The sequence below is a fragment of the Canis aureus genome, chromosome 29, assembly GCF_053574225.1.
Source record: "Canis aureus isolate CA01 chromosome 29, VMU_Caureus_v.1.0, whole genome shotgun sequence".
Classification (NCBI taxonomy): Eukaryota; Metazoa; Chordata; class Mammalia; order Carnivora; family Canidae; genus Canis; species Canis aureus.
This window is the reverse complement of record NC_135639.1, coordinates 19,795,684-19,810,518: the sequence shown is the minus strand read 5'-3', so window position 1 is coordinate 19,810,518 and position 14,835 is coordinate 19,795,684. Positions and strand designations below refer to the sequence as shown.

General features: G+C 35.5%; 1 protein-coding gene across 9 annotated transcripts in view; it reads left to right on the top strand.

The window, feature by feature from the left end:
* The window catches only part of ADD3 (adducin 3), a 124,122-nt gene that overhangs the window by 80,779 nt on the left and 28,508 nt on the right, over positions 1–14,835 (top strand). For all 9 annotated transcript variants that reach the window (XM_077877668.1, XM_077877677.1, XM_077877675.1 and 6 more), the window contains one exon: positions 12,421–12,643. In XM_077877668.1, coding sequence (XP_077733794.1) covers positions 12,449–12,643 — 195 coding nt within the window. In that variant the 5' untranslated portion in view covers positions 12,421–12,448. The remainder of the gene's footprint in view (positions 1–12,420; positions 12,644–14,835) is intronic.

Below are 14,835 nucleotides of genomic sequence, written 5' to 3'. Positions count from 1 at the left end.
CTTTCTCATATAAATTATCATAAAATATCAAAATTTATGCATACATTTTCAAGGTTCTTATTCATATCAACTAAGCCTACTTTTCAAGGCTAAATTTTACTTTATACGTGGTCAGAGCCTAGACCTCTTTAAATAATAATAAATGACCAACACAGTTCTAGATGAAACAGTGGGGCATATATAATCTAGATACTAGGTTTCAAAGAACTCACCCACCAGTACTACTTCTTCCTAAAGCTTACTATTATAGTTGTAGTAAACTACAACTTGTAAATTACACTTGGTAGAAGATTAAATTTGCTGAATGACCAGGAAATTTTGCTTGTTTATTATTGACTTAATAATCCCCGAGTGTCAGATCCTATATCACGTTTTAATGTTCAAGTAAATTTCATTGTAAGAAAAATCTAGTCTATGAAAAAAAAATTTTACCAAAGAGTTCACATTAGAGGTAGGGACTTAGATGATGTTCATTTAGTTGGTTCCCTTAAGAGGTGGAGGCTGGGGTAGGGCAAGAGTTGGAAACATTTGCTAAAGGATCTTCACAGGTATAAAATTCAAATGACTCAAAATTTAAAAACATCAATAGGGATTAGGGAGAGGAATGGTGGAAGGTAGATAACAATATAGGACAATGGTTAAGAACAGAAATCCTAGAGCCAGTCTCCTTAAATTTATATCTCAGCTAACACTTACTCTGTGTGACCTTGGATAGGCAACTTCTCTGTCCTGTTTCTTTGTAAAATTAGTATCATAATGGCACCTACCTTTCTATGGTTATTTCTAAAGGATTAAAAGAGTTCAAACATGCTATATTCTTGAAACCATGTTAGACAACATTAGATGGTCAGAAAATGTTGACTACTGACTATTATCCCTTTCTTCAACATAAAAACATTTTCATCAAAAATTGCATTTTTAAAAATTCTGATGTAATTTCTTTTTCTTTTCTTTTTTTTTTTTTTAAGATTTTATTTATTCATGAGAGACACAGAGAGAGAGAGAGAGGCAGAGACACACAGTCAGAGGGAGAAGCAGACTCCATGCAGGGAGCCCGACATGGGACTGGATCCTGGGTCTCCAGGATCAGGCCCCGGGCTGAAGGTGGCGCCAATTTCTTTAATGAAAAAACAAACAAGCTAAATTACAAGCTAAAACAAACAAGCTAAAGGATGGTTTAAGGAATGGAGTTGCAGTGGCTGAACACGCCTGACAAGGATTTGGAATATAGGCAGATCCTTGAGGACCGGACAGACCCCTACCTAGCAACAGGCAATAGGGAAGAAGCCAGGTGTGTGGACTGTCGGTAAGAGGGAAGTTCAACAGTAGGTGTCGAACGCTGAGACATGGGCAGACCATAGAGACAGGGTATTTCAGTAATTGCAGAAGGCTAGATGGGGACCGAGTACCAGGGAGCTCTGCATGGCATCAGAAATCCCTTATAAGCCAGGTGACCTCCAGAAACCGTGGAAACTGATAAAAAGGTCTAAGACTCAGACCTGGGTATCAGGTTCAGGTATAGACTTTCAATTTTGAAAGTATTTAGAGTTACCTGACAGAGAAACAAAGGGATTTAGGCTGCTTTATAGTGAGTGGAGAGTCTGAGAGACCAACAGAGTTTCATCATTGAGAATTAGATAAAAGTATTGCAAGTCAGACAACAGAGTGGAAAGCAGTAGCAAGACTAACTTGATGTTGAGCTGCTTAACTAGTTTTACTTTTTTCATAATCCTAGGGATCCAGAGCCTGTGGCATGATGTTGAAACAGCAGGTTAGGGTTTGGTGGTCCCTAATGTGGGGAGATGGGCAGAAATACTGCATATGTCTATGTATGGCAAGAAACCTGCTAACCTGAGCAAGTGACTTTTTAGATCCATCCTTGGCTAAATGAAAAAACATTCCATTAGACTGTAATATTTTATAGTTAGATAATTGCTTTAACACTGTTTCAGCTATGCTAGAAGTAGTAGAGCCAACTTCATCTTTAATTTGTGGGCAGCATTCATTGTGAATCTTCATGGAGTATTACAAAGAAATTTCTGATCAGCTTTTGATGTGACAAGAATATTGGTATCTTCTTGAGATTTTTCTTGGAAACCTTGTTTCTCAGTCAAAAATTATAGTTTGCAAAAGTCCTGCCACTGTGGAAGATATCTATGTTCCATTGCCCTTACATATATCAGTGATGTCTGTTATTTCTAAAGAGCTAACTTGGATTCTGCAGAGGTGTGCCATCTGTCCACATCGTTATCTACATTGTTATGATGGTAAAATGCCTCGTAAAAATCAGTATTATCAGGATGGAAATTCCATTGGAATAGCATATTTGTTTCCTAGAACTACCATTAAAAAGGTACCACAAAATGAGTGGCTGAAAACAACAGAAATTTATTCTCCAATAGTTCTTGAGGCCAGAAGTCCAAAATCAGGGTGTCAGCCAGCTTGGTTTCTTCTGGGGGCCCTGAGGGAAATCTGTTTTATGCCTCTCCTAGCTTTTGGTGCCAGCAGTCCTTTGGTGTTCGCTGGCTTTATCTCTGCCTCCATCATCACATAGCTTTTTGCCCCATGTGTCTCCTCTGTCTGTGGCCACATCTCTCGACTTTATTTTTTATTTATTTATTTTTTTAAATGTATTTATTCATGATAGTCACAGAGAGAGAGAGAGAGAGAGAGAGGCAGAGACACAGGCAGAGGGAGAAGCAGGCTCCATGCACAGGGAGCCCGATGTGTGGGATTCGATCCTGGGTCTCCAGGATCGCGCCCTGGGCCAAAGGCAGGTGCCAAACCGCTGCGCCACCCAGGGATCCCTCTCTCAACTTTATAAAGACACACTAGTCATTGGGCTTAGGGCCTGCCCTAATCCAATATGAATTCATCTTAATTTGATAACAAACGCCCTATTTTCAAATAAAATCATATTTTGAAGTAATGACATGAATTTGAGGGACATTGTCCAACCCAGTACAGTATGTAAAATCAAAGTTTAGATCTAAAGGATGATTCATTTGAAAAAACTAGTATCACAAAAAGATTTTTTTACGAAAGCAGATTTCTGAGGTTGATGAACATCTCTTTTCATGGACTGCCACTTATTACAGTGATCACATTTCTAAAACGGCAGGTTATGACCAAGTATTTTTGAAAGTGGTTTTCAAGTACTATTACCTATGCTTAATAAATTTCATTTTCATGGCTCACTGTTAGACTTTCCATAGAAAGAAAACAGATGGAGTTGTGATGATCTTGAAATCCTTACTAGCCAAAATCTGAAGGTGGGAACTCCTTCAAATCAGACTTTCTTGCAGTCACAATGTATTGATTTACCTACAGCTTTTAGATTGATTTTTTTTTCAACTGTATTTTATATGTTATAACCATAAAACCTAAATTTCTTTTTTTTTTTTTTTTTAACTAAAATTCTTTAGCTGGAATACCTAAAATAGCAGATCAGAATGAACTCTTGGGACATACTCAAACGCTGTGTTCTTTAACTTTTTATATGTTTCTTTTCCCTTCAGTTTTTACTATAAAGAATTTTGCCTTTTGTGTATGTGCTCTTCCAGGCTCTCTCCTGTTTCTCTGGTCACAGTGACCTCATTAGGAGCAGACCGTTAGAAGTTTCATCAACAGTAACAAATCCGTTTTTAGATTGGACTTTTGAGTGAATGTTTTATTTTGCAAACTCCACTCATTTTTAATAATAAGCTTTGTAGGATTGTTTGCATTTCTTCAGAATGAGGAACTAGAATTTCTTGAGTTCAGAATCCTTGAGAAATAAGTAGATGTAAGCCTGGAATTTGGGGGAGTTAAGTTTTCCATATTGCTTGTACTCTGATATTCATTTTGGAAAGTTTCCTGAGGTTTTTAGATAGAGGTACAGTATTAGGTAAGAGTGAATTTGACCTCAAATATTGTTCTCAAGAAAATGTCAAAAGCAGGGGCTTTAAACTTTTCAAGCTCGCTGCTGCACAAATATAAACTTGAGCTCATGAAGTATGTGAGAGTTGATGTTTCTTTAAAAAAGCAAAACAAAACAAAAACTGTTTGCCCAGAAGGACTACTATATAGTAAAGAGCCAAAGGTTTAAAGTATCTCCAGAAATTGAGCAATGAATCTTTTTTTTTTAAATCACAATCTCCACTAATTCCACTTTTTAAAACCTCTCATTTATCATGAGCTGTCAAGTTCTGGAGAGTTTCCTGGATCTCAGTTTTAAAAATTTCACTGATACCAGGGGATTCAATAACAGAAACTAAATGTCTGAGAGGCACATTCAAGTAATCAATCCACTAGTCTCTGTCAACTTTCTCTTAGGAGAAGAAAAAAAATCCTTTTGTTTTTTTCCCAATCATTTCGAAAAGCTCCATGTTGAAGACAAACGATGACTGTGGGAATATATACAGAACATTCATCAAATTTTGTAGAAAAGGTAAAGACACCAACGCCATCTGTTTTTGGATTCTGCAAGATACTTGAGGGATTGCCTCTCTGTGGTTGATTGTTTTACTTACCATTTTTAGGCTATATATTTATTTATTTAAAAATCAATTTCATATTTGTTTTTCCAAATGATTCATGTTGGGAACAATTTGAGCTAAATCTAGATAATGATTGGCTTTGGACTTTCAAGAAAATACATTTCATCTGAACTTTCTGTATGTATCTTCAAGTTTGTAACTCTGCCCCTTGCATAGCCATTGTATTTTGTAAATTTGATCTCTTTATAATGAAAAGTTTCTTTTCAAGTTACTAATAAATGTTACTTACAGTCTTGCCAATGTCTAAGCAAGTAACTGCCCTTCTTCTCCCCAATCCCTGCTCTTCAAATATGGGAGTCCAACACACTGTTCCTTGCAACAGGTAATGCTGATAATAAAATATTGTTCATCAGGTTTGGTACTTTAGTGACAAAGAGGTTTGGTCTGTCTTATGCTTTGTCCAACAGCTGAGTGAATACTTTTAGTCTTTGGATCACCCTGCTGAATTTTGACCTGGCAAGCATCTGTTCAAAATTTTTGTACTTGATTTATATTATTTAAAATGTAACTATAGGGCAGCCTGGGTGGCTCAGCGGTTTAGCGCCACCTTCAGCCCAGGGTCTGATTCTGGAGACCCGGGATCGAGTCCCATGTCAGGCTTCCTGCATGGAGCCTGTTTCTCCCTCTTCCTGTGTCTCTGCCTCTCTCTCTCTCTCTCTCTCTCTCTCTCTCTCTCTGTGTACCTCTCATGAATGAATGAATGAATGAATGAATGAATAAATAAATAAATAAATAAATAAATAAATCTTAAAAAAAATAAAATGTAACTATTATTATTTCCAGTTGTACAAACAACTCGATGTATTTTTCATGTTTGCTAAAATATTTTATGTTGATTAGCAATGTATACTTTTTCTTTATAAAGCAAATTTTGAAACAAAATCATTCTCATAACTATGCCCTTCAATGACAGTTTTCTTTTATCTGTTTTTTGGTCTTTTGGGTTGGTTTTTATTTATTTATTTATTTATTTTTTATGAATACTGAGCCAGCTATCAAATTCCATTAGGCAGAAGACATTTAGCAACATGATGGGGTGTTGTTACCATTACCAGTTTATTTTGTTATTGTTTGTTGGTTTTTTCCTTGACTTTAAGTTTCAATTTCGGGGCTAAGGCTTAGGTTAATAGTATCTTTTACTAATCAACTGTAGAGTCATTGTTTCCTGACTTTTAAATTGAACTTTAGAATTTATCATTTTATTGTAAAGATATCCTCATCAGAAGTCATTTGAAAAGATTCTGGCACTAGACCAGAATGTAAAAGTTGTTAAATTTATACAAATTTGACAGCCACACAAGGCTTTTTAATCTTTCTTCTTTCAGAACACTTACCATTTCTATTTTGGTGGTAAATATTGTGATCCTGTAATGTATTTCCAGGCACCACAATAAAGGCTGTAATTAAGGTTGTAATAGTTGTATATACTGTTAGGAAATAACAGTCTTTTGAGCCATTCCATCTTTTTTTGTCAACTCTTTCATACCTATTAAGATCTGTAACCATGAATAATTCTACATTTGGTAAAGAACATTTGGTAATCTGAGGCATATTATTAAACGTCAGTTTTCTTATCTGTGACGTCAGTTTTCTTATACTACTAACATAATCTTTTTCTGAAAGTTCATTTGTTTCATTATAAATAGAGGCCCTCAACTCTTTCAAAATGATGCTAAATTAATTTAGGGGTAAAAGTGTAAGCTTGAACAAAATTTATTGTTACCCAGGGCACAATCAGTGTCATTTTGATAATCTCTAATTAAGGCATAGTAGTTATCTGTTAAGTTAGTGGTTAGAACTTCCAAAGTACTGGGTCATTGCCTATCTGATGGTTTTTTCAGATGGGATTTGAGCCAGTAAGGGCCTTTACTCTGCATTTCATTCTGTTTGTTTGGAACTAAAATTATGTTGAATGTTCCATAATATTTTATGATACCATTCATCTTTGCCTACCTCATGAAACTTCTTGATCTGCCCAGCTCCTAATACTCCTTATCTTTATTTCTGGCTTCCTAAGTACTGATGGAAAAGACCGAGTATATAGGATAACAAATTATGAAGAAGCAGTATTGTGTCATAGAAAGAGCCCTGGACTAGAACAACCTAAACACCCTGATGATACTTGGTATATGGTCTTGGGCACATCTCTTTATGAAGACTTCTTCCATTAATTATCTAATCTGGAAAACAAGAGATTTGGACCATTATTTGCTTCAAATAATTAAATGAAAGGCATTTCCTTGACTTTTGGTAATATGTTAGTGGATACTTCTTAATCATTGAAAGTCTAGTTACTTAAATGTGTTTTTTGTATATTTGGGTAAAGCAGATTACCACTAAAATAAACCTAATTTGTATATCTACTTTTATGTGTATGCTGGAGGGACAATCATACAATTAAGTCTGTTTACATGTGCTAAAATTTGTAAGCCATCTTTATAGTTTATTCTCCACAGTCCGTGATATTTATAGAATTCCTGCATAAAATGTTTGTGATAGGCCTGTTTTTTTCCATATATTTCATTGGAAAAGTAAATTTTGACAATGGAGCAATCTATGAATGACATGATAGTACTAGTATGTGCCATTATTATGGCAATATCTGATACTTGAGCATGGTAACTTGAGAAAAATCACTCAATGCCTCAGAGTGTAGTTTCCTCTTATCTATAAAATGTGATCCTTGAATCTAGTGTGCAGTGTTTCAAGAGAACTTTCAAAAGAATCAATAGGCATTATAACAATAAGACTCTAGTGCTTGTGGGATAATTTAATCTTCTTCCATTGGGGCACTTAGGTAGTGTCATTTGTATTACTTATATTACATATGCTATTCAGTGCTCATTGTTTAGGGTTTTTTTCTTTCTTTTTTTTCTTTTCTTTTATCTATGCCTAGTTCCATTTTTCCAAATCTGTTGATTTCCATGTCAGTTGTTTATAAAATCGGCTAGCAGTTGAAAGTAGTTTATTCCTCTTAGAATTTAAAATGAGTAAAACTTCACCAGTCTAAGGTAATGGCTTGTTATAGTTTGTGCAGGGTCCAAATTGTTTTCTAAAACTTTAAATACCTTCACAATTTTACAGTAAATTTCATTAAGAAAAACTCTAACTCAGTAAGCTAGCATTTGTTGTTGTTGCTGTTGTTGTTTTAACCAAATATGCTGCTTTGAAGTCTTGGCATATCTTTGATTTTTGTTTTAAATATGGAACAATAGGCCTGGTACTTGAAAGTACAATAATCTTTTAGCTTATGTTCTAGAAGAAGCTGTTAAAACTGCCAAGAATTGTTTGAAAAGACTTTCTTTAATAACTTTTCATAAGATTGTTTTTACCATTCTCAGCCTAGAACTAATACAAACCAGACTGATTTAGGAGGAGTTGTAATGTAGCAAAATAATTCAATTCATCCACCACTTACGGAGTCCCCCGCCCGTGGGGACTACATACATAAGCAAAGAGATCTGGAAAATTGAACTAGAAGTAGATAAAACTCAAGGAAAAATGAAAACAAATGGACATTGAGTAATACAGATGGCACTTTCTAAGTGCCCGAATGGAGGAAAATTTAATTATCCCCCAGATCACTAGGATCTTACTGCTATAGCCTGCCATAAACATTTTTTTAAAAATCACAAGCATTTCCAATTCCCTTCCATCTCTAGCATATATTCATTCCCTCCTCTCTATCTCATACAAACACACCTCTTTTCCTTTCAGTTTCCCATCTGACCATAACTTAGAGTTTCTAGAATAGTGTTTTTCAGACTGTGGGTCACAACCCATTAGTAGACCAAGAATCTATTTGGCCAGTATTTTTTTTTTTTTTAATGAAAAAGATTAAAACAGAATATCAGAATGTACTGCTTAGTAAGGGAAAGTACCATAAATTTATTCCAGTTATATATCTCGTATATGTATATATTCATATATATCTGTATATATTTGTATGTGATTACACTATAAAATGTATTTCTTATTGTGGATTGCCATTTTTAAAAAGTTTGAAAGCCATCATTCAAGCGTATTTCATCTATTTGTGCCTTCAACCTAAATTTCTTTAAACATACATGTTGGGTGGTTATTTCATAAATATTTGGATAAGATTTTTTAAATGAGAATTTTTGTTTATACCAGATACCTTGTTTCTAAGCTGCATAGCCAGAGGGAAACCTATAGTGTTAACAATAAGTTTTATAACATTACTTTATAAAAAAAAAAGATCTGTTTTCCTTCATCATTTTCAATTCAAAGAATCCTCTTAGAAGACACATGTTTTTTCCGCAGTGGAGTTCACGCTAGTTTGCACTGGTTTATATTGCTCTGAAGTACTAGAAAGGATAACTGTATATTGTAACCTAAAAATAGGATTGATTACGGAGAAGGACAAACATATGGTCTCATTCATTCGGGGAATATAAAAAATAGTGAAAAGGATTATAGGGGAAAGGAGAGAAAATGAGTGGGAAATATCAGAGAGGGTGATAGAACATGAGAGACTCCTAATTCTGGGAAATGAACAAGGGGTAGTAGAAGGGGAGGTGGGCAGGGGGATGGGGTGACTGGGTGATGGGCACTGAGGGGGGCACTTGACGGGATGAACACTGGGTGTTATGCTATGTGTTGGCAAATCGAACTCCAATAAAAAAAATATACAAAAAAAATAGGATTGATTAAAACCACAAAATGTCACTTTACATCTATCAGAATGGCTAAAGTCAAGAAATAACAAGTATTGGCAAGGGTACCAAGAAGAAGGAGCCCTCATGTACTGTTGGGAAGCTGGTGCCACCCCTGTGGAAAACAGTATGGAAGTTCCTCAAAAAAATTAAAAATAGAATACCATATGATCCAGTAATTCCACTATTGGGTATTTACCCAAATAAAACAAAAGCATTAATTCAGAAAGTTATATACACCCCTATGTTTATTGCAGCATTAGTTACAATAGCCAAAATATGGAAGTGTCCATTGATAGATGAATGGCTAAAGAGTGTGTGTGTGTGTGTGTGTGTGTGTGTGTGTGTGTGTGCGCGCACGCGCGCACACATGCACGTACACACATAACACCACACTGGAATATTACTCAGGCATAAAAAAATGAAATCTTGCCATTTGCAGCAGAATGGATGGACCTAAAGGGTCTAAGTCAGAGTGAAATAAATCAGGAAAGACAAATACCTAAAATTTCACTCATGTGGAATTTAAGAAACAAAACAGAGAGACACCCCCCCCCCCCAAAAAAAACACCCTAAGACTCTTAAATGTAGAGAACAAACTAGTAGCCAGAGAGATGGGGGTGGGGGAGATAGATAAAAGGGATTAAGAGGACACTTATCTTGATGAACGCTAAGAAACATGTAGAATCGTTGAATCATATTATACAACTGAAACTAATATAACACTGTATGTTATTATACTTGAATTTAAAAATAGGCTTGGTTAATTTTAAAGAGAAGAACCCTGGAACAGAGTTGTTTTCCATATCCCTAGAAGCAGAAATACTTAGTTTAGTTGTTCAGGATTAAGAAGAAGTAGAATCTACCAGTTTATTCCCTTAAAATAACCCTCCTTGGGAAGCACTATAGTGGAGATGCATGACTCCTTACAAACCAAGGCAATTCTGGTACTTCTTTGTTTAGAAAGAAGGTATTTGTTTAGAAAGGTTTTACCAGCCTCAAAAACAACAAAAAAAAAAATAATCGGTTCTACTAAGTAGCTGAAATTAGCATTAGAAAAGAAAGTACTAGCTTATCTCTGGGTGTGGGTTGTGATTAAGACCAGTGGCTTTAGACAGCTACAGACTAGATTTAAATCCCCAGTCCACCACTTGCTAGCTCTTTGGCCTGAGACAAGTTACTTCTCAATGATTTTATTTCCTCATTTGTAAAACAGAGATAACACCTACCTCATGGGACTAAGAGAAATAAATAAACTCATGCAATGTAAAGTTCAGTGGCTAGCATATTCTTGCCTCTTTTGTTAAAGATTAATTGACCATATAATTGTGTGTTTATTTCTGAGCTTTCTACTGCCTTCCATTGATCTAAGTGTCTGTTTTTGTGACAATGCCATACTGTTTTTATTATTACAGTTTTGTAGTGTAACCTGAAGTCTGGAATTGTGATACCTCCAGTTTTTTCTTTTCTTTTTTTTTTTTTTAAGATTTTGTTTGTTTATTCATGAGAGACTAGGAGAGAGAGGCAGAGACATAGGCAGAGGGAGAAGCAGGCTCTGTACAGGGACCCTGATGTGGGACTCGATGCCAGGACTCTGGGATCAAACCCTGTGCCGAAGGCAGATGCTCAACTGCTAAGGCACCCAGGCATCCCTGTTTTTCTTTTTCAACATTGTTTTGGCTTTTTGGGGTCTTTTGTGGTTCCATACAAATTTTAAGATTGTTCCAGTTCTGTGAAAAACACTGTTGATGTTTTGATAGAGATTGCTTTAAATCTGTAGATTGCCCTAGGTAGTATGGGTATCTTAACAGTATCTGTTCTTCCATTGTATGAGTATGGAATGTCTTTCCATTTCTTTATGTTCAATTTCTTTCATTAGTGTTCTACAGGTTTTTTTTTTTTTTTTAAGATTTTATTTATTCATGAGAGACACAGAGAGAGAGGCAGAGACACAGGCAGAGGGAGAAGCAGGCTCCATGCAGGGAGCCTGATGTGGGACTCCATCCGAGGACTCTGGGATCAGGCCCTGGGCTGAAGGTGGCGCTAAACTGCTGAGCCACCCGGGCTCCCCTGTTCTACAGTTTTTGGAGGTGTTTTACCTCCTTTGTTAAGTTTATTCCTAGGCATTTTATTTTTGGTTCAGTTATAAATGGGATTGTTTTCTTAATTTTCTGCTGTTTCATGATTAGTGTATAGAAATGCAACATATTTCTGTACATTGATTTTATATCCTGTGACCTTACTGAACTCATTTATCAGTTCTGGTAGTTTTTTGGTAGAATCTTTAGGGTTTTCCTTATATAGTATCATGTCATCTAATGCAAGAATTTTTAATGTCTTAAAGTTAGTTTGCTTGGTCTAAGTTGCACCAAGGCAGCTGTGGAGATTAATGCTATCAGAGAAGACTATTATTAGAGACAAATACAGTAATCTCCCTGGTTGTCTGTCTCCCTGGTTGTTCCTGTGTTTTAAAGATGAGACCAGATATCTCTAGTATTTATTTATCAGAGATTCAGATCCTAAGAAGAAAGTGGCTTTTACCTTCTTCCTTCTAGATCTGTCTAGAAGAGTGTGATTATCATGATAATTAAGTGAATCAGCTGTTCACATGGTTTCTGAATAGCTTTTTTACTGTTCCTTACTTGAATTTGAAGCACTATCTGTGGAAGTTACCCATAGTCTGGCAACCTTAGTTAATTCCTATATTTCCCCCGAGGAAGTTGAATCATCAGAAAAACTTAAAGCTGTTTTTTTCTCATATGTTAGTAAATTACACTTGCTATAAAATGTAGTGGTCTTTAAATATGGCCAAAGTTTGGTTTAACATAAGAAAACATAAGAGAGAAAAGACAAGCTCTAGTGACAGTAATCACAGATTGTGGAAATTTTGCCATTTTGAAAGATGTGATGTTTACTTTTGGAGATTTTGATTGTTGCTCCCTCTAAAGATTCAGTTAGCAGCTAATGACATTATTATAACTGAATTGAAGAGTTTTCATTACCTCTGAAAATAGCAATTTCCAACTTAGGACTATAAGATATTTTTACTTTAATAAAATATTGTTCTAATAATTTTTGAGAAGCTACTTTTTAAAGTTGCCACTGATACTCTGGGGAAAAAAAAAAGAGTTCTACTTGACCTCCATAAAATCCAAGTTTAATAATGAACTTATCATGAATGTCCTCCTTTGTGTTTATTAATGCAGATAACAAGGGGAGTCTCCGACTTGAAGCATGAGTTCAGATGCCAGCCAAGGCGTGGTCACTACTCCTCCTCCTCCTAGCATGCCTCACAAAGAGAGGTATTTCGACCGCATCAATGAAAATGACCCAGAATACATTAGGGAGAGGAACATGTCTCCTGATCTACGACAAGACTTCAATATGATGGAACAGAGGAAACGAGTTACTCAGATCTTGCAAAGTCCTGTGAGTTGAAATAATTATAGAAGGCTTTATTTTTCTTCTCTCTGGAAACCTTGATAGAGTGAGGTAGGAGGTACCTTAAAATATGCTCACATTAGAAAGATGATGAAGGAAGAATGACTACTAGATGCCCCTAATTTAAATACTTAATTTGCAAACTTTAATAATAAACTAGTACTGCCTTGATGGTGTAAATTTTCTTTGTGTGATTTCTGCGGGTAATGCTTCATTAAAGGACAAAAGATCCAGCTGAGCTAGGATACCCAATTCAGAGTGAATATCTGTGTAGAAAAGAAAGGACTGAATTGTTGGGAAACAAGAAATGAGTTAGGTACATCCCAAGCACGTTTTCTTTCTTTGTGTACCTTGATGCTCAGAGCGGGATAGGAAGACTTAAGGTTTTTCAGGTGGTCTGTGATTTGGTAACCTAATGTTACATACATGTAATGCAGGCATACATGTATGCATACATGCCAAAGCTAACTAAATTAAAAGTGGATTATAAATTTAAGCTTAAAATTCTGTCTGTACAGTAATATCCAAATTTGGTAAATCATATTCAAATGATTTGTGAGTTTTCTTACAAACCCTTAGTGGAATTGCAAAGGTCACATATCAGTGATGGAAAATGAGAGAATAGCTTGATTTAAGATGCAAAATGAATTAGTAACTTTATTCTTTTTTTTTTTTTTTAAGTAACTTTATTCATAATGAAGTTCATGGACTCTTTAAGGGTAGAGTTCAGCAAACATAGACACATGATGCCCATGTTGGGGTTATATTAGGTTTCCAACTTCAGTACTAAAATAAGCATCAAGGCATAGAACTGCCTCAGGTGGCCCTGGTAAATCATTTTTGTTGTGCCCTTGTGAATTTAATTACAGAGGTTGAGCCCAAGGCCGAAGGGGAATTCCACTCTGAGTAATTCAGCTATCCAGTGACCTAGATAAAAGCAAGTACAAGTTATAAAAGCAATGCAAGCTTTGAGAAATTTAAGTATAGCTTAACTTTAAACCTACCCTTTAAATAAACCCATAAAGATATCCTTTCCCAATGGAAAGGAGATTAACCAGAGGATTCATCATGAGGGAGTAAATGTTCAGTGCCTTCTTTTATGCAAACCTAAATTTTCTGTGTTTATAAAACTTGAAGGGCACATTAATTATTTGGATCAAAATAAATAAATTTTCTTTTCTAAAGAAACACACCCCGCTTTTAAGAACTAGCTTATTAGCCAAATGATTATAGTAATATATAGTATAAACTAATTGAAAGAATGAGATGAAATTCAGATTTTGTTCAAAGTTGTTAAATACTGAGATTTCTTTCAGAAGTACTCCCAAAAAGGGACACCTCGGTGGCTCAGCAGTTGAGTGTCTGCCTTTGACTCAGGGCATAATCCCTGGATCCAGGATCAAGTCCCACATCAGGCTCCCTGCATGGAGCCTGCTTCTCCCTCTGCCTGTGTCTCTGCTTCTCTCTCTCTGTGTCTTTCATGAATAAATAAATAAAATCTTAAAAAAAAAAAAAAACCTCCAAAAAGGACCATCCAGTTTTAACTATAGAGTTTAAAAGGAAAAAGTACTAAGCAGCATTTCTATGCGAGGGTTTTCATTTAATTTCCCCATTAAATAATGACAGCATAACTTTGAGTAGATGCTCTGATTTTTTTTATACCTATGTATTTCCATTTGTAAATTGGCTAGAGGTATCAATTTCACTTATGTCCTACGGAGCTTAATGAAATAATAGGAAAAATCAGACATAAAGATTATCATTTCCATATTCATTTAGCAGGAGTGGTCATTTTAAACCCAGAGAGGAACAAAGATGACTTAAAAGAATTGTGGATTGATCACTTTTTTTCCCTAGATCTTTGGTAGGGAATTTAAAATTTCCTTGTGACTTAAAATAAATGTATACGTTTTGTCTTCCTATTTGGGGATAACAGTTTTCAAATTTAAGACAACAAACTTCACCCAAGGAAATAACCCATGGTGACCTGTATTAGTATCTACTGTTAAATAACAAGTTACCCAAAAACTTAACAGCTTAAAACAACAAACTTCTATTATCTCATCGTTTCTGCGGATCAGGAATTCAGGAGCAGCTTAGCTGAAGTTGCAGTCAAGACATCATCCAGGGCTGCTGTCATTTGAGGGCTTGACTGGCCTGGAGGTTTCCGCTCTTGAGAC